The following is a 24164-nucleotide window of genomic DNA, read 5'->3' on the forward strand; positions in this document are numbered from 1 at the left end:
GCGCAGGCTTCGTTTGCAAGTAAGTGTCACAATGTGATAGTATGTAATGCATACTAGCACATTATGCCTTTACTTTGCAGGGAAGGGAAAAACATTTTTTTCCCCCCGCAGGGTTTACTTCCGCTTTAATTGAACAATCTGAGATTAGACGCCGATTGGCTACCATGCACAGCTACACCAGATTTTGCACATTTCAGTTTTAGTAAATCAACCCCCTGGTTTAGCAGTATTATGCTATGTATTGTTTCATTCTCCGTGTCCTCATGATATGAATGCTGTGGAGAAGAGAGGAGAGGGAGGAGATATGATAGCATGGGAGAAGCGGCTATACTGAATAACATGAGTTCAGAGCGCTTTTTTGCTGATCTTTGTTCAAAGAGAGCCAATGTTATCTGGTGAGTGGGTGTCAATTAGAGTTGGTGAAGGGACACGTCGATCTGCACTGAATTTATGGTTTTATGCCACCTATACAAAGAAGCAAAAAGCGGTTTATGGATGAACGCTACACAAAATAATTAAATTAGGTCCTTTTGACAGGAGAGATCCGGCTGTCGGTTTCTCTCTCCTCTGCATGAGCAAAGCAGACAAGGACCTGTCACCCGGCTGCTCCACCCAGCAGGGGGATCAGCAAACAGATCCCCTGCTGAGAAAAAAACGTATGCAGCCTGTGTAAAGGGGTCTTACAGTTTTTTGGAGATAGAGATTGATGGTTTAAGTTTGTTTTCTTTCACGTATTTTCACTTTCTGTGATGTCTAGACTCTATGCAGATATTGTAACACTGTATTAAGAGGTGAATTTTTCACTTTTCACTTTTTCCATTTACTATAATTCTGCAAGTTCCTCTTCTCTAAATTTCATTCTGACCACTCCAAGCACAGAACCAGATCCATGTGCGTGTGGTCAGTTTGCATAGCACTGCTACTTCTATCACACAGGGTGTCGTGGGGACGCACACAGCATCCTGTATTCCAAGGGTCAGATTGGCAGCCAAGTCTCCCCGCCCAGTGCTGTGAAGGCTGCCCATACACAAAGCAAATTTCTTTCCTACAACCACGGGTTTCAGGAAAGAAATTCTCTCGATTCCCTCATCAACACAGACTGTGCCGATAAGGGAACCAAACACTTTAAGTCTACATATATACTAAATTATAACCAAACTTTTGAGGTTTTTATCCAATTAATCTGTCAACTAATTGATTAAGAAAATAATTGTTAGTTGCAGCTCTAATGCATTCCAAGATCAAAATTTTAGGATCTCATTCTAAGATCTCATGCTACAGCGCAGTCGTCCAGTTCCGAGAGGGCATCTATTCCAGGGCTCGACAAAACCCGGGCGCCAGGTCGCATTGGCGACTAGAATTAGCCACTGGCACCTGGGGCAGCACAGCTGGGGGTATCCTGTCTCCGTGGACCCCCCCAGCGTGATTGCGTCGGGCCGCGCCGCCGGCGGCCGGTAATTGAGCACCCGGCTTTGAGGCCTTCTGTGATCCTATTCCTTCTGGAATCTGGTGCCCTCTTGTGGTGGTCGTTGGAATTACAACCATTAATGCTAATGGGTTTCCTTCCATTTACTTAGAACACCTAAACAATACATACATACATACATACATACATACATACATACTTTTTTTTCTTTTTTATTCTAACACCCTAGAGAGTAAAATGGTGGTCGTTGCAATAATGTCTGTCACACCATATTTGCACAGCGTACTTACAAGCGCACTTTTTTTGGGGAAAAAATAATTTAATAAAAAAAAATAAGACAACAGTAAAGTTAGCCCAATTTTTTTTTATATTGTGAAAGATAATGTTACGTCGAGTAAATTGATACCCAACATGTCATGCTTCAAAATTGCGCCCGCTCATGGAATGGCGACAAACTTTTACCCTTTAAAATCTCCATAGGCGACGTTTAAAAAATTCTACAGGTTGCACATTTTGAGTTACAGAGAAGGTCTAGGGCTAGAATTATTGCTCTTACTCTACCGATCGCAGCGATACCTCACATGTGTGGTTTGAACACCGCTTTCATATATGCGTTCGCTTCTGCACGCAAGCTTGGCGGGACAGGGCGCATTTAAAAAAAAAATTTTTTTCTTATTTTAACTTTTTTTATTTTTTTTCACTGTTCTTTTAAAAAAAAAAAAAAAAAAATGTGTGTCACTTTTATTCCTATTACAAGGAATGTAAAAATCCCTTGTAATAGAAAAAAGCATGACAGGTCCTCTTATATATGAGATCTGGGGTCAGAGAGACCTCACATCTCATATTTACACTAAAATGCAATTTAAAAAAAAATCGTCATTTGAAAAAAATAAAACAAATAAAATGTCCCTCTAATAGCTATGGGCAATGACTTAGAGACAGGTGAGGGGCTGGGGGCTATCTTCCCCTCACTCGTCTCCATGTCAGGCCAGGGACAGGTCCAGATCGCCGTCACGGACCTAGCTCCTAACTTTTTTAGCTGGCTCCTAGATTCCAAGCAAATTTGTCAACCCCTGATCTATTCACATTCTCCCAGAACCGCTTCCCTGCATGCCTGCTGTGGTGTGCTCTGTGATTGCTGTGTCAGCTGATCACAGATCGGGGTAAAGGGCCAATCACAGTGGCCCTTTACCGCATGCATCAGCTTATCCAATGTAAACACTTGCCAGTTATCCGCATTCCTTTCATCACGCGATGCCACAGTGCGAGAGGAGAGCCGGTGTTCAGTTGAGAAGTGCCCTCCATCGAATAGTGCCCGGGATGTACTGCGCATGCGCAGGACCGAACAGCACAACAGCTGATTTGCCGATCAGCTGGGATCACGTAACCAGGGTGCAAGTGCACATCATAATAGGTATCTCTCGATGGGAGATACCATTTCACACTCACAATTTAAACCTATAAACAACGGAGGAGCCCATAGTTCTCAGATTGTGCATCGCTGCTGCTGGAGGGGGGGGGGAGAGCGGCTGTGTTGAAGAGCTGGTTTTGTCTGTGTTGCAAGCTGACCTTTCAAAACCGGCTGTTCAACACAGCAAACCCGCCTGTAACACAGACAAAGCCCACACCATCAGAACACTGTAAAGCCCCGGGGCAAAAGAAAGGCACAATGTGAGAACTATGGTCTCCCCCGCATGGTATCTGCCATCGAGAGATGCCTTCTATGACGTGTGCTTGCGCCCTGGTCACGTCACTCCAGCTGATCGGCAAATCAGCAGAAGTGCAGCTCCGTCCTGTGCATGCCCAGTACATCGCGGGCATTAGTCGATGGGGGGGGGGGGAAGGCACTTCTTGACAGAACACCAGTAACCCGGAAAGTGTGACAGAGGACATCTACACTGATAATCAGGGCACTAATCATCAATGTAGCCCCAATAGTGCCGCCTCAGCAGTGCCGCAGAGAAATTGCTTGCAAAATTTTATAACAAAACAAAGAAAATTATTATTATTGTTTTTTTTTTTAACATTTCCCTGTTTGTTTAGCAAAAAAAATGAAAATCCAGCGGTGATTAAATACTACCAAAAGAAGCCTCTTCATTTGAGAGAAAAAAAGAAAAAAAAGGGGGGGTTGAAAATTTCATTTCTGAAAGCTGGAAATTGACCTGGGCAGAAAGGGGGTAAAAATGCCCAGAAAAGTGGTTAAGCACGTCATTTTTAATTGGTTTTCTGTAACACGAAAACGCTGCAGATGTTTAATCATGCTGGCAAGGCACAATCAGGACAGACAGTCTATCTGCTCACATGTCAAGATACGGAGTCAGGAACGGGTGAATGGCTGCAGGTGAATTCACCTTTCCCTCTGTAATCTCATTCTGGACTTTCATATTATTGCTGGAAAGCCATCCAGAGCGGGGATAATGATTAGCTTGTGACAAAACCAGACAGACCTCTGGAATAGACCTGGTAAAGTGCGGCTCCCAGGAGTATAGTATGTCCCTGTGACAGACGGGATTCTTCTGCCAATCGACTGGCACTCAATTCTATACCCAACCTGTGACAACAGATCTCAGTGCCCTGATCTGCACTCACCACACCCAGACTGTGCCACGTACAAATCTACACTCAATAAGCTATTCACCAACATCTCACACAGCATTAAATCCCAACTTCAGCCAAGACATCAAAACTCAATCCAAAACGTCATCTGGATGTATTGGATCATCCGCATGAAACATGGGCAGCACCAGGGGAGTCACAAGCAATCACATTATCCACATATAAACCCATCTGCGCTGCAATCTCTGACCAGCACTACACGGAAGCTGAAGTTTAAAAGGGATTGTAAATGTGACATGAAATATGAACAAAAGCATACCCCTTTATAGTGTGTACTTGTCTCAATCCAGAGCACTAAGTGTCATTTCTGTCTGCTGCTTAATTCCCAAGGAAAATAAAAAAGGTGGCAGGAGAGAAACCTCTAGCTGATTGACAGCCTCGGCTTTGTTCCTGTGTGCTGTTTGAAGGGGGTGTGTCCCTTCTCTCCAATCAGCTCTCAAAACTCTCCTCCCTGAGCTCTGCAGAGTAACTTCAGCTCTCCACCACCCCTCCCCCATTTTTTACTCTCAAACAAGCTTTATAAAATTCTGGACCTTGAACAGATGTAGATAAGAGATGACTGATACTGAAAGACAGATACAACTTATGTAGGTGGATTTGTGTCATCTCTATCACCTGAGTGGCCAGTCACTTTACTGGGTATAAGGAAGGGTTTACTACCACTTTAAAAGTCATTGTAAAGGTTGTTTGTTTTGTTTAAATAACACGTTATACTTACCTCTGTGCAAGGGTATGCACAGAGCGACCACAATCCTCCTTTTCTGGGGTGTCCCGGCGGCGTTCCTGACTCCCCTTCACCGGGTGCCCCCACAAAGGCTTTCCCTTAGGGCACCCATGCGGGCACTCCCGAGTGCTGCTGCTGGGCCCATTGACACACACAGCAGGACTTGGGCCCCGTCTCCCACGTCACTGGATTTTGATTGACAGCAGAGGGAGTCTATCTATCCTGAGACAGCGGCTGGAGCTGCTGGGCTCATCGCTGGAACGATCGGGTTCAGGTAAGCAAAAAAGCAAAAAGGGGGGCTCTGGGGGGGGGGGGGCAGCTGCAGCACAGAAGGAAAGAATGCATTAAGGTTTACAACTCCTTTGGGTCGCTCACTTGGCTACCATTCACAGAATGCTTTTTCTTTTTTTTTTCAAAGAACACAAGGCGTTCCCTGATTGGACAAGGCGGAGGAGCAGGGTAGTGAAATCATGATCTCCACCTCGGCCAATCAGAAGACACCTTGTATTCATTGAAAAGAGCACAAGGCAGTCTCTCTCTCTCTCAATGGCAGCAGTGACAAGCGCCTGACCCCCTGTGGTTACTATCAGAGATGCTCTGAAATTTTGGCCACCGAAACACATTGGCCCTAAATGGCATTATCAGCATTTTGCCAATAAAGAGAAAAAGGTGCCGATAATGGCACCGAAAACGCAATATTAGTGTGCTTATGCCGTGTTTTTTATAGGTCATTTGACTCAAAAGCCGCATCAAAAACATAACATGGGTGCGTTTATTGATGCATTCTTGCTGCATTTTTAATGCATTTCAAACGGGAAGGGGAGTATTTTTTTTTTAGCAGATAAAAAAAAAAAAAAAAATGCAGCAAGCAAGATTTTTAACACAACAGAAGTGCAACGGACCAGTGTGAAGACCTACGTAGAATTTAAAGTGGTTCTAAACCCCTTACAACCAAACAGAATCAATGGCACGTCTGTGCTGTTGCCTCAGCTAGTATGCGGTTACCAGAGGCTCCCGCCAATCACAGCGCCAGAGCCCGCGAAACCCGGGAGTAAGTAACTCCAGGAGCGAAGCCGCCGGCTGGAGCAGTGTAGGAGGACCGCTGCGGGGGGGGGGGCTTCGATCTCAGGTAAATAATTCATAATGAGCTAGTATGCTATGCATTTTTCTTGAGTATTTCATGCGCTAAAAAAAAGGTGTTGATAATGGGCAACAAATTCATATTAAAAAATTATATATATATATATATATATATATATATATATATATATATATATATATATATATATATATATATATATATATATATATATATATATATATATATATATATATATATATATATATATACACACACATACATTTTTGAAAGTTAATGTTACATCTGAAATGCAGTTTGGTTTGGGTACAATTGTTCTAAATTTGGACCTCAGCATCAGCCTGACTGGACTATGGGATGTTCAGCCAGACCACAGGGGGCACTGTCTCTTCTGGTGGGCATGGAACTACAGTCTGGTGGGGCGCTTTACGTTTACTCTCTCCTGGAGCCCGCCCAGTGGGGGAGTGTCACTCTTGCTGCGCTTTCTGGAAGAGGGTACTTAAGATGCGGATGTCACATGATTCTGGGTTCCGGTCCAGAAGTACGTTCTGACTCCATGGTCCTGGTCCTACTGACCAGTCCCCAGGACGGCTATGGCCTGGAGTGCGGATCCACCTGACCTGTTGTCTAGGGGCTGGCTAGCCCAAGGCAAGGAAACTAAAGGAGTATTCCGAGGTGGTCCGGTGCCGTCTCTGGCAGTTGGAGAGGCCCAGCAACTTCGTAGCTATCCAGGGGAGGACTCTTCATAAGAAGGCCACGTACGGGTTGGCTTCTTAGCAAGAGCCTGGTGAGGCTGAAGTACCTAAGTGAATCCGGTCTCGTGGGTATCGCCAAGCTGGCTGAAAGATCCAGGTATCACACGAGTGTTCTACAAGTTGTAGTTTCCTGTATGTTCTACAACAACGTCTGTGGCAGAGACTTGTTCCTGAATAAGCACCTTGTTGGCTGCTAGGCCTTGTGAGAGAGGGACTGTCCAACCTGAGTGAACATCCAGTTGTGAATGGCCATTCTCTGTATTTAGTCCAATTAAGAAAATCCTTCATCATTGACTGACACAGAGTACCTGAACTTCCTTCCCAAACCTCTGATCCTATTTTAAGAGACTGTTCATTGTCTAATTTTTTTTTTGCAAATAAAAATCCCTTTATGCGGATCTGTCGTCAGTCTCTAAAGTCACTGGGCCATTTACCATGGGAAACCCCTAGACACAAATCGAGGAGGAGAAGGTAACGGTAAGCCCAATCAAACCAGCAGCTCCTTCGGGGGTCAGAGAGATAGATATATATATAAAAAAAAAAAATTCGCATCTCGCTTGGCTGATTAAATAGGGACTGCCCAAGATTCTAACCATCAATCGACTTGGGTGCAACCAGCGTGTCAGATTTTTTACATTAGAAAAAACCCAATAGCTCTGCGAGAGGGCTTCCCTCATCAACAATGACTGTAAACATGACCGGCTGCTGTCATTCTGCCAGTCACAGGCACATGGTCATCACAGGACCAGCAGTTCTGCACTATACGTGATGACACGGAGGCTTACATTAGGAAACATAACAGCAGCTCCTGTATTTAGATTAACTTGCTATATCTGAGGACTACTCAGGCCTGAGAGTCAGAAGTCACTTGACATCTGACAATTGCTGTTCTGTCAAATATCTGCCAGCAGTCTGATACCACACACTATCCCCTTAGTAACAGTTCAATATATCAGAATTGTGTAGTTGTGTAGTGAAAACAAAAAATTCCTCTAAAAAGATCTTCTCTTTCTTCAAGAGCTACATTGGCTGAAGGCACTTCAGCGTCTGACATGTCCAGGAGCATTGGATGTCTCTGCCCCAGATAGCATTATGAACTGGGGGTGTACACTTTGTGTCTCTCAGGCACTGCATTCAAAATAATAACACCAGAGACGACCGTACCCCAACACGCAAAATCATAGGCGACCGTACCCCAACACGCAAAACACCAGAGGCGACCGCACACCAACACATTTCAATCAATTCTAGCCTGAGCATGATCAACTTTATTCTGGACTAAATAGAACTTATCGTCTAGTGTGGGATTTCCCAGGTGAATGATATGTTTCTTCTGAGATAAGTCCGGTGATTGGGAGCAGTCTGCACGCTCATCCTGTATGTCGAGGCTGCGTTCACACCATTTCCGCATGCGACTCCCAGCAGGGGTCCGGTGCGTCCTGGTTCACTGTTTCAGGTCTGATGTTTGGCTGAACCTGAAACGACCAAAAGACGCACCGTGTTTTTGTGCAAAACACACCGCAACCGCAGCGGAGATATGGAACCGCCTCCATAGAGAGCCGGTCAAAATCTTCTGCTACTGCAAATTGGATTTGGGGAATCCGCATCCAATTCACAATGGTGTGAACACAGCCTTAATCTGCAGAATGATCATGTGATGATAAGATCCAGAGATCTCCATTTTATGCTCATGGTTATACGTGTAGTAATTGATTTTACAAACAAGCAACTCGTCACTGATTAGAAAGGAGCTTCATGCCCTTTCCCTTAAGCTTATTTGAGAGAGAGAGAGAGAGATATATATATATATATATATATATATATATATATATATATATATATATATATATATATATATATATATATATATATATATATATATATATATATATATATATATATATATATATATAACACACATCCAGCGGAGTTCTGCAATGTTCCACAGCCGTCGGCTGCAAAAATCGGGAAACGACAGCTGGACCTCTGATGATGCACAGACTTTATGGTTGGCTTGGCTGCAAGAACTAGGAAGTGACAGCTGGCCCCCTGATGATGCATATGGACTGCAGCTGGCTGCAAAAAACTGAAAGACAGCTGGCAACCTGAGCATTCACTGCAGCTGGCTGCAAGAACAAGAAGGAGACAGTTGCCTGACGATGCACATGAACTCGGCTGCAAGAACCAAGGAGATCCAGCTAACCCCCTGATGACACACATACACTGCAGCCAGCTGCAAGAATTGTGAAAAGACAGCTGGACCTTGGATGATGCAGATACACTATAGCTGGCAGCAGGAACCAGAAAGTGATAGCTGCCCCCTGATAATGCACATGTACTGCAGCATGCTGCAAGAACCAGGAAGTGCCAGCTGGCCCCTGAAAATGCACGAGTACCGCAGCTGGCTACAAGAACCAGGAAATGACAGCTGGCCCCTAATAATGCACGAGTACCGTAGCTGGCTACAAGAACCAGGAAGTGACCGCTGGCCCCTGATAATGCACGAGTACCGTAGCTGGCTACAAGAACCAGGAAGTGCCAGCTGGCCCCTGATAATGCACGAGTACCGTAGCTGGCTACAAGAACCAGGAAGTGCCAGCTGGCCCCTGATAATGCACGAGTACCGTAGCTGGCTACAAGAACCAGGAAGTGCCAGCTGACCCCTAATAATGTACGAGTACTGCAGCATGCTGCAAGAACCAGGAAGTACCAGCTGGCCCCTGAAAATGCATGTGTACTGCAGCTGGCTGCAAGAACCAGGAAATGACAGCTGGCCCCTGATAATGCACATGCACTCCGGCTGGCTGCAAGAACCAGGAAGTGCCAGCTGGCCCCTGATAATGCAAGTACTGCAGCTGGTAAGAACCAGGAAGTGACAGCTGGCCCCCCCGATGATGCACATGTATTGCAGCTGGCTGCCAGAACCAGGAAGTGACAGCTGGCCCCTGATAATGCAAGTACTGCAGCTGGCTGCAAGAACCAGGAAGTGACAGCTGCATCCCTGATGATGCACATGTACTCCGGTTGGCTGCAAGAACCAGGAAGTGACAGCTGCATCCCTGATGATGCACATGTACTCCGGTTGGCTGCAAGAACCAAGAAGTGACAGCTGCATCCCTGATGATGCACATGTACTCCGGTTGGCTGCAAGAACCAGGGAGTGACAGCTGCATCCCTGATGACGCACATGCACTCTGGCTGGCTGCAAGAACCAGGAAGAGACAGCCAGCCCCCTGATGACACAAGGCAGCACATGCACCATAGAGGACCCTGAGGCCTCTTGGGATGTGTGCTGTCAGGATCTCAGAAGGCTGCAGGGAACTGAATGTCATTCTTACCTAGGCAGGAAGCCTGGGGGGAGGTTCATAGTAAAAGGTAATAAACAAACATCTGATGGTGAGAGGGGAGGGGTGAAGTGATGGAAGGCAGGGATGGTGAAGGTCCACTTTAAAATAAGAACCAAAAATAAAAGGTTAATTTCTAACAGCCTATTAATTTCAAGGGGTTTGCGAAATGCGTGGGAGTGTGCAAAAAGTACAGCATGCTTGATTTGCACAGTACCAGGCACTTTGGTGGGCGTGAGTGTACCCGTATTTAAAAGATGCATTGGGTGCCATTAAAAAATGAATGGCACATATGGGGGGTGTGCAGCCAGCGTCCGTTTCATGCACCACAGTGGTGTAAGCCGGTCCCAAAGCGCAATGATTGAGGTGTAACATTCCTGACGCCTTCCTACCCCCGGGGAGCCACCTGTGGGGTGTACAGTCAGCCATACAAGAGAATGGCTGTAGTGGTATGAGTGGCGGCATTCCGTACATTGGGGTATACCTGAGTATGAGTACATAGTGTACCCCCAAATGTGACAATCACACCAACAGGAAATACGGCGTACATACATGCACAGGTAAATACTGCCGTTCCCATGATAACGACCTCCAATACCAGTCAATTGTATGGTCGGCGGCACACCTGACCTCGGGGACGCCAGGCGTGGGAAAACACGGGGGACTTCACACTCTGATCCCCTAAACATCAATCTGTATGGGGCCCATAGGTTATAAATGAATACGATTAGCAAAAAAGGATTAATTGATCTGAATTCTGATCAGTTCTCCCCCACACAGGCCGATATCTGTCAGATAAATACAAGTCCACAATGTCTGACCAATTAGGAAATGGATGGAGAGCACCCCCCAGAGGGAATGGAGGAGGATTGTATTGATCAGTGCGCCCCCCTGACATGCACACAGAGGAGGAGGTGGAAGAAGTATAGAGGTAGGTGGTTGCAATGATCGCTCATGTCTATGGCCGGATACACAGAACCACTGACAGGTGCCAGCCCCTCCCCCCTATCACTGACACTTACCTGTACCAGCATCTTCACGTACATGAGCGGGTGGGACACGACGGTCAGGCCGGAGCCCAACAACAACTGACTGGTCGTGTCCGCCATCTTGGAGACGTCACGTGACCCCGGGTCGCCGATTCAAGGAGAAAACCCCGGTGGCGAGAAGCGGAAGTGAGGAGGATCATGTGACCCAGGTCTCCTAGCTACGCTTAGAGTTTGTGGTGGGCGGGGCCTGACCGCAAGGAGCCTTGCTCTGAAGGCAAGAGGGGGAAGTCGTGTGGACGGTAGGTACCTCTGTAGCAATGGGCACTGGAGACAGGTGGGTATGTGTGCTCCATACATGATACTGGGCACTGGAGACAGGTGGGTATGTGTGCTCCATACATGATACTTGGCACTGGAGACAGGTGGGTATGTGTGCTCCATACATGATACTGGGCACTGGAGACAGGAGGGTAGTCCATAGTACAAGGCTTTGGAGGTACGTGGGTAACTTCATTATACTGGGCATTGGAGGCAGGCAGGTAGGTATCCCTATAGTTCTGAGCACTGGAGGTGGGTATGTATGTGCCTCCCCCCATAGTACTGGGTGTGGGTAGGTACACATGGTACCATGGCAGGTGGTACTACTAGGCAGCTGCCTAGGGCACCCAGCCACTGGTGTTCCTACTCTCTTCTCTCTGCAGCAAGCAACTAAGTCTCAGCATCAGCAGGCAGCCGCCGCTCCGTTTGCACATAGTGTCCGAGGCGCAGTGGCAGGTCTTATTGACCCCACATCTCTCCATAAACAGGCGCTGTCACTGCTTATTTCCATCACAAGGGATGTTTACAATAAGGGCTCCTTCACACGGGCATGTCTGCGTACGGTCAATCTCCGTCGATCCCCGCTGAGCAGGAAGATGACAGGTCTGTCTCTGTTCAGGGACGGACCTGTCAGAGCGCCGCTCTCCCCTATGGGGCATCGGATGTCGATGGACTGTGGAGTTCATCATCATCCAATCCGCAGAGGGATGGAAAAATAGGTTTTTCCTCCGTCACACTTTTTCGGATCGGATGTCAGCGGACATGTCACCGCTGACATCCGTCCCTCTATGGAGTGTCTATTCAGATCCGCCTAAAAAACTGACAGGAGGACCTGAACGGATCGTCCGTGTGAAAGGGGCCAAGTGATCAAAAACATTTTTTTTAAAGGGACAGTGTAAAAAAAAAAATGTTTAAAGAGCTCCCGTCCCCCCCATGCTCATGCACAGTGGTGAACGCCTACATAGGTCATACCCACATATGTAAACAGTGTTCAAAACCATGAGGTATCTGATAGACCCCAAATCTCTCTATACAGAGGACTTGTCAAGGCCCATGCTGTCACAAAGGATGTTTATCTCTTGTGATGGCAATAAAGTTACTACTACAAAAAAAAGTGTATAAAATAAATAAAAATGTAAAGCATCCCCGTGCCACCGTGCTTACGCGCAAATGCGTACACATACGTTACTACAGCACGCGTATGTGAGCGGTGATCGCACCACACACGTGAAGTATTGTCGTGAATGTCAGAGCGAGAGCAATAATTCTAGCACCAGACCCCTGTGCAACTCTAAACTGGTAACCTGTAAAGGCGTTTAAAGCGTTGCCTATGGAGAGACGGGCAGACGCAATTTTAAAGCGTGACATGTTAGGTATCTATTTACTCGGCATTACATCATCTTTCACATTATATTTGGGCTAACGGTTTGGTTTGTTTAATTCATGAAAGTGCTTTTTTGTTCCCAAAAACATTGTGTTTGAAAAACCACTGCACAAATACCATGTAACATAAAATATTGCAACACCCACCATTTTATTCTCTAGGGCCTCTGCTAAAAAAATATATATAAATTGTTTGGGGTTTTAAATAACTTCCTAGCAAAAAAAGTACATTTTTACATGTAGGAGCAAAGTGTCAGACATGGTCCGGGTACGAAGTGGTTAAATGATTTAAACAGGAAGTTCATTAGGTTTCCTTTGCTGTAACTGTATGTAGAGTTCAGTGTTTGCGGGAAAAATTTAACTGACAAAATCCTTAATAATCTCTTTTAGTTTTGATGTAAGTGGAATGTATTAAAGTGGAACTAAACCCGTCAACAGCTAACTGTCACATTTTCTTGTGCTTTCACCCAAACTGTCAAACCATCAAATGGCTGGAGTCATAACTGATCACATATGCAGCACTAGGGCAGTTGCAGATCAAACAGAAAAAGATGGCAGCTTCCTTGGCTGAAAAGGACAGGAAGATTTAATTCCGCTATGGAAACAGCTTAATACATTTCAGGTGCAACAAAACCGATGAGGGTTTTGTCAGTTAAATTTTCCCGCACTCACTGAACTCTACGTACAGGTCAGATCAGGCAAAGGAAGCCAACAGAACTTCCTCTTTTTGAGATTTGTTGTTTACATTTTAAAAATAGTTTTTTGCTAGAAGATTACTTAGAACCCCCAAACATTATACAGTTTTTTTTTAACACCCTAGAGAATAAAATGGTGGTCGTTGCAATACTTTCTGTCACACCGTATTTGCGCAGCGGTCGTACAAGCGCACTTTTTTTGGAAAAAAATCCACTTTTTTAAATTAAAAAAATAAAACAACAGTAAAGTTAGCCTATTTTTATTTTATTTTTTATACTGTGAAAGATAATGTTATGCCAAGTAAATTGATACCCAGCATGTCACGCTTCAAAATTGCACCCGCTCGCAGAATGGCGGCAAACTTTTACCCTTAAAAACCTCCATAGGCGACGTTTAAAAAATTCTAAGTTAGAGGAGGTCTAGGGCTAGAATTATTTCTCTCACTCTACCAATCACGGCAATACCTTACATGTGTGGTTTGAACACCGTCTTCATATGCGGTGCTAATCACGTATGCGTTCACTCACTTCTGCACATGAGCTTGGTGGGACGGGGCATGTTTAAAATATAAATAAATAAATATATATATATATATATATATATATATATATATATATATATATATATATATATATAATTTTTTTTTCTTATTTATTTTACCTTTTATTTTTAATTTTATACTGTTTTAAAAAAAAAAATGTGTCACTTTCATTCCTAATACAAGAAATGTAAATATCCCTTGTAATAGAAAAAAAGCATGACAGGACCACTTAAATATGAGATCTGGGGTCAAAAAGACCTTAGATCTCATATTTACACTAAAATACAATAAAAAATAAAAATAAAAATACATTTTGTCATTTAAAAAAATAAAAAATGGCCCTTTAAGAGCTATGGGTGGAAGTTATGTTTTGACGTCGCTTCCACCCTGCAATGTTATGGAGACGGGTGGGGGCCATCTTCCCCTCACTTGTCTCAATACCCAGCAAGAGTGAAGATCCGATCGCAGTCGGCAGTGGCGGAGGGCACCGAAGCGAGGCAGAGGGAGGTGGCTCTCTCTCGCCGCCGATAGAAGTGATCTCACGGCGAATCTGCCACAGAGACCACTCTTATCGGAAAGCGAACTGCTAGCCGAAGAAGAGGATACCGGGGTTATGGCCGCTAACTGCTGCCAAAACAATGATATTCCTCTTCAAATTTAGGACGTATATCGTCGTGAGGCGGTCCAGAAGTGGTTAAATCATTTAACTACATTTCAGGTGTGTAAAGCCTGACCACTCATTTATTTTAGGAAATGCGTTTCCACGTCGCTCAAGTGTGAACGCATTCTGCAGCACAACTCAACTTCCAGTTTAAATCGGCTTAAAGAGGAAGTAAAACCTGATGGGTTCACTTCCTCTTTCATTCCCTGCAAAGGCAAAGCATAATGGACTACTATGCATCGCATAGTAGCCCATTATGTGTCACTTACCTGACACAGGAGCCAGCTAAGTCACCGCTGTCCCCTGTAGTCCGGAGCATCCATCTTCTCGGTGGGTCTCGCAGCTCCGCCGCTGTCATTTGGCGAAGCCGCGATGACGTCATTCCCGCACATGCGCACGGGAGCCGATACACGCGGCATCTTTGTCATTGAAGATTCCGCGCTCAGTGCGCCTGCGCACCGCTGTCTACAGCGCATGCGCCGTAGACAGCGGTGCCTGTCTTCAGGCAAATATCTCCTAAACCGTGTAGGTTTAGGAGATATTTCTTGGACCTACAGGTAAGCCTTAATGTAGTTTGTAAGGGTTTGCAACCACTTTAATGTATTTCAGGTGCATCAAAATAAATACGATTATAAAGGGTTTTGTCAGTAACATTTTCCCGCACTCAATGAACTCTACATACAGCTGGGGCAAAGGAAGCCAACAGAACTTCCAGTTAAAAGAGGAAGTAAACTCCCCTATTTAGTTTTTTACCTATAGATAAGCCTTTTTTATAGACCTATCTATAGGTACTGTAAATATCTGCTAAACTTGCACCATTTAGGGGATACCTACTGTATACAACGGCTATTATGTCATTGGTGCATGTACTCTGAAGGAACGGCCACCTGCGCTGTTCCTTCAGGGCCTGTGCCGTGACCGGTGGCTCCTGTGTGCAAGTGTGGGAGAAACGTCAGTGTGGCTATGGGAAATCACAGTGCCGGAACCCGGAAAGATGTCAGCAGCAGTGTACAGGCGCCGCTGCAGGGCTTCATTCTAAGGTAAGTATTTCATAATGCGCTAGTATGCCTTTGCCTTATGGGTGTGTTGTTTTTTTTTTTTTTTGGGCATTGGGGTTTACAACCTCTTTTAAAATGATCACATGCCAGGTGTGTAAAAAAAAAAAGTTTATTTTCTTTAGGAAGCAGCCACATCCTGAGTAGAAAAGCCTGATCTCCAGACAGGATGTAAAGTTCTTAGCCCTTGTACACACGGTCGGAGAATCCGTCGGAATGTGTCCTATCGGACCGTGTTGTCGGATAATCCGACTGTGTGTGGTATGCATCGGACTGATTCCATCAGACCCAATTTTCCAACTTATTGGAAATATTTTCCGACTAACTGGTTCGATCGGACATACTCTGATCATGTGTAGAGAATTTTGATCGGACCAAGTGCCACGCATGCTCAGATCAAATTCCTACATCAAAGCTATTGGCTACTAGCCTGAATGTAGTCCCATCGTAACGAAATTACGTCATCACGTTCTGAATGATCGGATTTTTCGACAACTTAGTCCGACCGTGTGTATGCAACAGTTTCGGACAAGATCCGACGGACAAAATCTGACGGATTTGGTTGTCGAAATCTCCGACCGTGTGTACAGGGGCTTACTCACTGCTGATTGGATGGCTCCAATACTGACTCAGTAGGGGATGTGTCAGACGTCTGCAGAAAGGCCACTGCTTCCACACCGAGAGCCAAGGGTCTGTCTCTGCAGCATGCTGGCAGGGGACAGGATTTTCTACTCTTCTAAAGGAAACAATCTGTAATGCCACGATCGTAAATTCCGATCGTCTGTAGCAATTTCCGACACGCAAAATTCCTACGCATGCACGGAAACAATTCGACGCATTCTCGGAAGCATTGAACTTCATTTTCTCGGCTCGGCATAGTGTTGTACATATCCGCATTCTTGACGGTCAAAAGTTCAGCGAACCTTTCTGTGACCGTGTGTATGCAAGCCAAGCTTGAGCGGAATTCCGTCGGAAAAAACGCCCAAGATTTTTCTGACGGAAACTCCACTCGTGTGTACGGGGCATAAGACTTTATTCATCTCTTGTTTTGATGTATGTGGGGGAATGCATTTAGAGGACTTACATTGAAGTTCAAGTGGGCTTTAGAGTAAACAAAATACATGCTAATCTTTTGGAAATGCTAATTGCCTGGCTTTCATGTTTAAACAATTGCCACCATACTTTCTATGTCATGGACACCAGTATTCCGATCAGGGAAGGTGTGAAGTCTGTATACTTGTTCTGGGACAGTGATCCAAATTTTTGAAATAAGCGGACGGCCATTAATGAACTCTATATACAGTTGGAGCAAAAGAAGCCAACAGAGCTTCTGGTTTAATCATCACATGCCAGGTGTATGAATACAGTTTATTTTCTTTAGGAAGCAGCCACAGCCTGAATAAAACTGATTAAACTGATATAGGCCTCCTCTTACACAGAAGCCTGTCCAGCTGCAGTGCGTCTCTTCCAATGCTTTGGTGCAGCGACCAGCCCCACTGCAGGCAATCTGTCACCCCTTGCCCTGCAGACAGGCCTATGCTCGCCATACAAGCTACAATCTGTCTGTAAAATCTCTCTGTATAGTCTTCTTTGAAAATACCAAAACTGTGTACAGTAAAACCTTGGATTGCGAACATAATTAGTTCCGGAAACATGCTTGTAATTCAAAGCACTTCAATATCAAAGCGAATTTCCCCATAAGAAATAATGGAAACTCAAATGATTCGTTCCACAACCATTTATTCACAGGTCTTTCAGTTTATAGTCCATATAAAAAGATCATAGCAATGTGATCAGGTTGTATAACCATAAAATATCCATTTACAAATGGAAGCCTCCACAGGGGGGTTAGAAGCAAAATCCAGCAGGAGCTACAGAGTATAAAAGAGAAGAGAGGCTCCTCTAAGTGTAGCAATATGGTTACATTTAATGAAGGTACAACATTAAGCAACATGGTTGATGATTAAAAGTAGGGCTGAAACAACTAATCAATTAATCGATTATGAAATTAATCAATTACTATTTTCAGAATTGATTAATCGGCCAATAACATAATGGGGTTAGAAAAAACTAAAATGAGCCCTTTATAGTACAAAAAGAGCAAATAGTCGCTACTGTAATATTACTTGCACAGTTCTACAGTAAAAAAAGAACCCATTACAGTAGTGATTATCTGCTTTTTTTTTTTTGTACTATAAAGGGCTCATTTTAGTTTTTTTACCCCTTTATGTTAATAAATGTCTTCGACCTGGTTCACATTTATATGTATTTGGTGCTTTTTGCAGAAATGCACTACATGACTTCCTATGGAACACGTGGACACAAAGCGGTGCTGTTTTGCTTCAATATACTTTAATGGAGAAGCTGCAGAAAAGCATGTAATGCATTTTTGCAGCAATTTGTGTTTTTTTTTTTTTTAATCTGCCCAACAATAAATTGGCCCAAAAAAATGCAAAAACGTAAATCGCGGCAAAATCACGTGCGCAAAAATCAAAACGCACAGCAAAAAGCACTGCAGAAACAGATCAAAAGCAAACTGCATAGGTGTGTACTGAGCCTTATGCTGGCCACACGGATCAATTTTCAGATGAGAATATTCAGACAAAAAAATCTTGCAGTGCACTTGTAGTCCAAATTGGATTTGCCTTTCGTAAATAACCCCCATTTTTTTTTTTTTTAATAAAAAAAAATTGATCTCTGAGTCTGATGTTTACCAAATTCACCCTTTAATAGTATACACAGTATATGTCCTCTAATAATATATACAGTATATATCTTCTGCCATTCTCAGAGGGGATTAGATATTTTGCTCCCCAACCATATAGTTGGGTATTTTTATTTACCACTGCATAGCGATATTTAAGAATAAATTGACTTTTTTTAAACTTTACATATTAACTAAATTATACTCCACACTTTATTTTTAAGGTTATTAACCGATTAATGGAAACAATAATTTGCCAACTAATCGATTTGTGAAAATAATCGTTAGTTGCAGCCCTAATTAAAAGAGGCACATCGAAGTATGAAGGCATCCGAGGTAAAGCTGTCCACATAGACCAGTGATTCTCAACCAGGGCTCCGTGGAACCCTAGGGTTCCTCCAAAGGTTGCTAGGGGTTCCTCCAGCATTGGGTAATTTCTGCCTCTCAGATAAGTTCCCACTGACACCATTGATCTTTTTAGCTATCTGTAAGGGGTAATTCTTCCCAGTGACCACAAGTGTAAGGACCATTCTTCCCACTGACCATCACACTAATGTATCATGAGTTGTAGATTTCTAATTTTTAGCAGGGGTTCCCCGAGACCGGAGATCTATTTCAAGGGTTCCTCTGTTTTGAAAAGGTTGAGAAAGGCTGCCATAGACAGTCCTCCACACCGCCACCTCTCACCGCTATCAGTTTGCAATTGTGACTGGGAAGACTACCCTGCAGTACAGCGATCTGAAAGCGAGGCTTGAAGCGCTCGTGGAGCACAGTGTGGAAGGGATGATGGCGGTGCGGAGGATAGTCTATGTGGACAGTTTTACCCCAGGTGCCTGCATACTTAGATGTGCCTCATTTATCATCCAACCATGTGAGTTGCTAAATGTTGTACCTTCATTAACCACTTCAATACTGGGCACTTGTACACCTTCCTGCCCAGACCAATGTTCAGCTTTCAGTGCTGTTGCACTTTGAATGACAATTGCGCAGTCACTGCTACATTGTACCCAAACAAAATGTTTATCATTTTGTTCCCACAAATAGAGATTTCTTTTGGTGGTATTTAATCACCACTGGGATTTTTATTTTCTGCTAAACGACTGAACTTTTTTTTTTTTGTTTCTGTTACAAAACTTTCGAAATAAGTACGTTTTCTCCACTGATGGGGCTGGACTGATGGGCACAGATGAGGTGGCACTGATAGGTGACACTGATGCAGCACTGATGGGCACACATAGGCGGCACTGATAGGCTGCACTGATAGGTGGCATGGATGAGCATTGATAGGTTGCACTAATGGACACTGATTGGTAGCACTGTGTACAGATGGGCATCACTGATTGGCAGGCATTAGTGTTTGGCACGGATTGGCATCAATTATGGGAACTGATTAGCATCCCTGGTGGCCATAGGTGACATACCTGGTGGTCACAAGTGGTGGGCATCCCTGGTGCTCCAGTGTGGACATCCTCGGGGGGGGGGGGCTGCGCTGATAATCAATCAGCTCACAGACCCCCCCCCTGTCAGAGGAGCAGCCGATCGGCTCTCCTCTACTCGCAGATGACAGACGCGAGTGTGGAAAAGCCGATCAACGGCTCTTCTTATTTACACTGGGATTAGCCGTGATTGGACACGTCTGATCACGTGGTAAAGAGTCAGAGACTCTTTACCTAGATTGGAGTTGAGGTGTGTCAAGGCGCGAGCCAGTTAGTTATCCTGATCACGTCATATGAAGTTCATTCAGGATAACAGAACCACTTTGCTGCTGCCATTTTGCTATATGGCGGGAGGCAAGTGGTTAAATGTAACCATATTGCTCCTCTTAGAGGCGCCTCTCTTCTCTTTTATACTCAGTTGTGACTTGACGCTACTTGTATATCAAGACTTCGCTTGTATATCAAGTCAAAATTTATGAAAACATTTTGCTTGTCTTGCAAAACGCTATTAACCAAGTTACTTTCAAACCAATTTGTATCCAATCAAGCAATGACTGGAGGTTACCTTCAGTGAATGCTGTGTGTCAAAACAGTGAGCGATCCAAAGATAAAAACAGATTTCTAATATGCAGATCTTGACTTAACCTGTTATAGTCAGGCTTGGCTCCTCCCACTTGCTGAGCTTTTCTGAATGGAGCAGCTGGTAGGGCTGGATTTATGCTTGGTCAACATAGACCGTGGCCTAGGGTGCCATGGCTGCCTAGGGTGGCACACAGCCCACATTTCATATATATTAAAGAATCCGGACTGACAACCCGGTGGTCTTTTGGGCTCTCTTCTCTTCCTGTAAAAATTGAGTGTGTTTGCTGATGGAATGGTGTGCTGTGAATTGTAGTTCATCCACGCTGCCTCTATACGCCTAGAATGGACCTGCCTATAGAATTGGGCAATAGTTTACCCTACTACTCCTTAGTTGTAAGTTCTAGGTGTCCTGACACAGAGCAGGGAAAGGTTTCCCTTTTAGTGTCTCTGGCCTTGGCCTTGAGTACATGACCAGGGTAAGGGTAAGATGGCAATTGGCTTAGGGGGTCAGGAAGTATAATCCCAGCCCTGGTGGCAATGGCTATCAATGTCTTCATGTCTCCAGGTCATCCATCGATAGTCATGAGCTGGTCCTGATATCTGAATAAAAACTGCTAAATAGAGAACTTTTATCTCATGTCTGTAAGTACTTTCAGAAAAATGAGTAATTGCTTTGGTAATGTTTTGGTGTTTTGTTTTATCCCCATAGGTTTGTAGGATAGCCCCAAAATAGATGCAGCATCACAATTATGTGCCCTGCATTCCAAACAGAGCTGAAACCAGAGGTATGTCTCTTTGTCTACCTATCTCAATTCCCCTTTATTGTTTTGCCTTTTTGCTTTTCTTTTATATACACAAACCTGTTTCATGTACTTTAAATAAAAGGTGAATATCAGGCCCAAAAATGTCCCAAGTCCCGATCCCATCCCCATTCCATCCCGGCCCCATCCCCATCCCACACTGGCCCAATCCCCATTTAAGTACAGAATAAAATCCATAGTTCAGAAGACTATGTAAGCCAAAATACACAACACTATTCCAAAAAAAGGTCATATTTAACCATTTCAGCCCCAGAAGAATTTACCCCCTTCCTGACCAGCACTTTTTCAGATTCGGCACTCCGTCACTTTAACTGACAATTGCGCGGTCGTGCGACGTGGCTCCCAAACAAAAGTGATGTCCTTTTTTCCCACAAATAGAGCTTTCTTTTGGTGGTATTTGATCACCTCTGCGGTCTTTATTTTTTGCGCTATAAACAAAAAAATAGCAACAATTTTGAAAAAAACGCATTATTTTTTACTTTTTGCTATAAGAAATATCCCCAAAAAATATATAAAACATTTTGTTTCCCCAGTTTAGGCCGATATGTATTCTTCTACATATTTTAGGTAAAAAAAATCGCAATAAGCGTTGATTGATTGGCGCAAAAGTTAGAGCATCTACAAAATAGGGGATAGTTTTATGCCATTTTTATTGATGATTTTTTTATTTTTTTTTACTAGTAATGGTGGCGATCAGCGTTTTTTTTTTATTTTTATTTTTTATCGTGACTGCGACATTATGGCGGACACATCGGGGACAATTTTGACACATTTTTGGAACCGTTGGCATTAATACAGCGATCAATGCTAAAAAATGCATTGATTACTGCAAAAATGTCACTGGCAGTGAAGGGGTTAACCACTAGGTGGCGCTGTAGAGGTTAAGTGTGTCCTAGGGAGTGATTCTAACTATGGTGGGAGGGGCTTTGTGTGACACTACACTGATCACTGCTCCTGATTACAGGGAGCTGTGATCAGTGGCAGAGTCATTAGGAAGAACGGGGAGATGCTTGTTTACATTAGCATCTCCCCGTTCTTCCTCACTGTGAAACGATCGTGAGTATCCCAGCGGACATCGAATCCGCAGGACCCGCGATCACAGTCACAGGGCTCCCGGCGGGCGCGCGCCCGCAAGCCACCCCTTAAAGGGCAATGTACAGGTATATTAATCTGCCTGTACGTGCCCTTCTGCCGCAGTATATCTGCATTAGGTGGTCGGGAAGCAGTTAAAGAGGAAGTAAACCCTGATGGGTTTACTTCCTCTTTCATTCCCTGCAAAGGTAAAGCATAATGGACTACTATGCATCGCATAGTAGTCCATTATGTGTCACTTACCTGACACAGGAGCCAGCGAAGCCACCGCTGTCCCCTGTAGTCTGGAGCATCCATCTTCTCGGTGGGTCTCGCTGCTCTGCCACTGTCATTCAGCGAAGCCGCAATGACGTGCATGCGCACGGGAGCCACCACTCGCGGCATATCGCCGTTGACCGTGGCGCGCTCAGTGTGCCTGTCTTTCTGCAAATATCTCCTAAACCGTGTAGGTTTAGGAGATATTTCTTGGACCTACAGGTAAGCCTTAATCTAGGCTTACCTGTAGGTCAAAGTTGGTTGTAAGGGTTTACAACCACTTTAAGACTATGCCAAAGTAATTTGCATATGCTTATTTTTTTTTCCAGCGTTACATTTCCATAGCAGTATATCCCTTTTTTCCTGTATTGGCCATGAAAACAATAGTATTGGGCATGACATGAGTAAACAGATTTGTTTGCTGTATTATTTTGGGTTCCTCTGCTCCAGGTATTTGGTTTCCAATAACAAGGCATTTTCAAGATAACCCTTACCATCAAAGCCATGTATAATGAATATGATGCAATTTCTGATAAAGTAGGTGCACACCCAATGCAAACAGGGCCAGAGATACAATGACTTGCACAATGACCCGCAGCTTACTAGAGAACACAGTAATAAAGCTAAGTAAACTAGGAGTTGATTCTGTATTCTTCAGTCCACACAAAGGTCAGTTATTGTCTCTTGTGTAGATCTTTGTCTGTTCCAACTTGTTTATTTTTTGTTTCCAAGGTGGGAAATAGTAGTTCCTATAACCTAGTGTGTATACAGTGACTGTATATTCCACAGCTAGGGTGACACCGCATGACCCTGTTTGAAAATTGTCTCCAGTAATTAGTTCATGTAGGGCTTCCAAAGAATCTAATAAGTGATAATGAGCATAGGTGATTTTGCATGAACCAATGTCCTACCACCACCATATTTTTCTATTGCCAGGCCTGGTAAAATAAAGAGCTTTATACACTAAGCTTGGGCTGACTGGCTTAATTCTGGCCTGGGAGGTCGAAATTACATGTGTTTGGCCAGATGGTCAAGGGGTAACGTGGCGTGTCAAATTTTTGCATTATGCTTGAATAACAATGACAGTGGTGGGCAGATTGGGGACACTACCAGTAAAGCACATTTTTTTTACCTTTGTCACTAATTCCTACCCTTGCTGTCTGCTTCTTTTTGGTCATTCGCCCTCCCGTCCTGTTATGTTCCTCTTAGATTATCAGCAGAGCATACTAGGAAGCTATTCTGGGGTGTAATAAGAAGTGTGGAAAAGGAGATAAGAGTCATGTTAGCAGTGGCAAAACCTGAACACGCCTCAGCCAGATATGATCCAGGCCCCGGAGCTTTAGTTCTAACGTAGCCATCCCCACTCGACAGAAACCGATTCTTTTTGATCCTTCTGTTGAAGGGACAGGTTGGAATACTTTCCATTGATCAGTTTCTGAAGTCAATCAGATGCTGCTGCTGATCAGTGTCAAAGCCACTGTCAGAAAACAATGTCCCTGTGGTGAAGGAGGAAATCCGTCCATCCACCTTGATTATATAAATGGAGGAATCTTCTTCTTTTCTTCTTTTTTTTTTTTTTTTATTATTATTATTATTATTTATTTATTCCACTGATGCTGCATACACATGACCGGACTTCCCGACGGACTTTCGGTAGAGTTCTGACG

At 44.1% G+C, this 24164-nt stretch overlaps 2 protein-coding genes across 4 annotated transcripts in view; one reads left to right on the forward strand and one right to left on the reverse strand.

Moving 5' to 3' along the window:
- The window catches only part of MTCH2 (mitochondrial carrier 2), a 33069-nt gene extending 21940 nt beyond the window's left edge, over positions 1–11129 (reverse strand). The window contains exon 1 of the mRNA XM_077460949.1: positions 10987–11129. Coding sequence (XP_077317075.1) covers positions 10987–11073 — 87 coding nt within the window. The 5' untranslated portion in view covers positions 11074–11129. The remainder of the gene's footprint in view (positions 1–10986) is intronic.
- AGBL2 (AGBL carboxypeptidase 2) overlaps positions 11128–24164 on the forward strand; it is a 77175-nt gene continuing 64138 nt past the window's right edge. For all 3 annotated transcript variants that reach the window (XM_077460947.1, XM_077460945.1, XM_077460946.1), the window contains exons 1-2: positions 11128–11252; positions 21039–21114. In XM_077460947.1, the coding sequence (XP_077317073.1) occupies positions 21079–21114 (36 nt within the window). In that variant the 5' untranslated portion in view covers positions 11128–11252; positions 21039–21078. The remainder of the gene's footprint in view (positions 11253–21038; positions 21115–24164) is intronic.

This window comes from Lithobates pipiens, unplaced genomic scaffold (assembly GCF_037356315.1).
Source record: "Lithobates pipiens isolate NorthernLeopardFrog02 unplaced genomic scaffold, aLitPip1_a1.2 Scaffold_10, whole genome shotgun sequence".
NCBI lineage: Eukaryota > Metazoa > Chordata > Amphibia > Anura > Ranidae > Lithobates > Lithobates pipiens.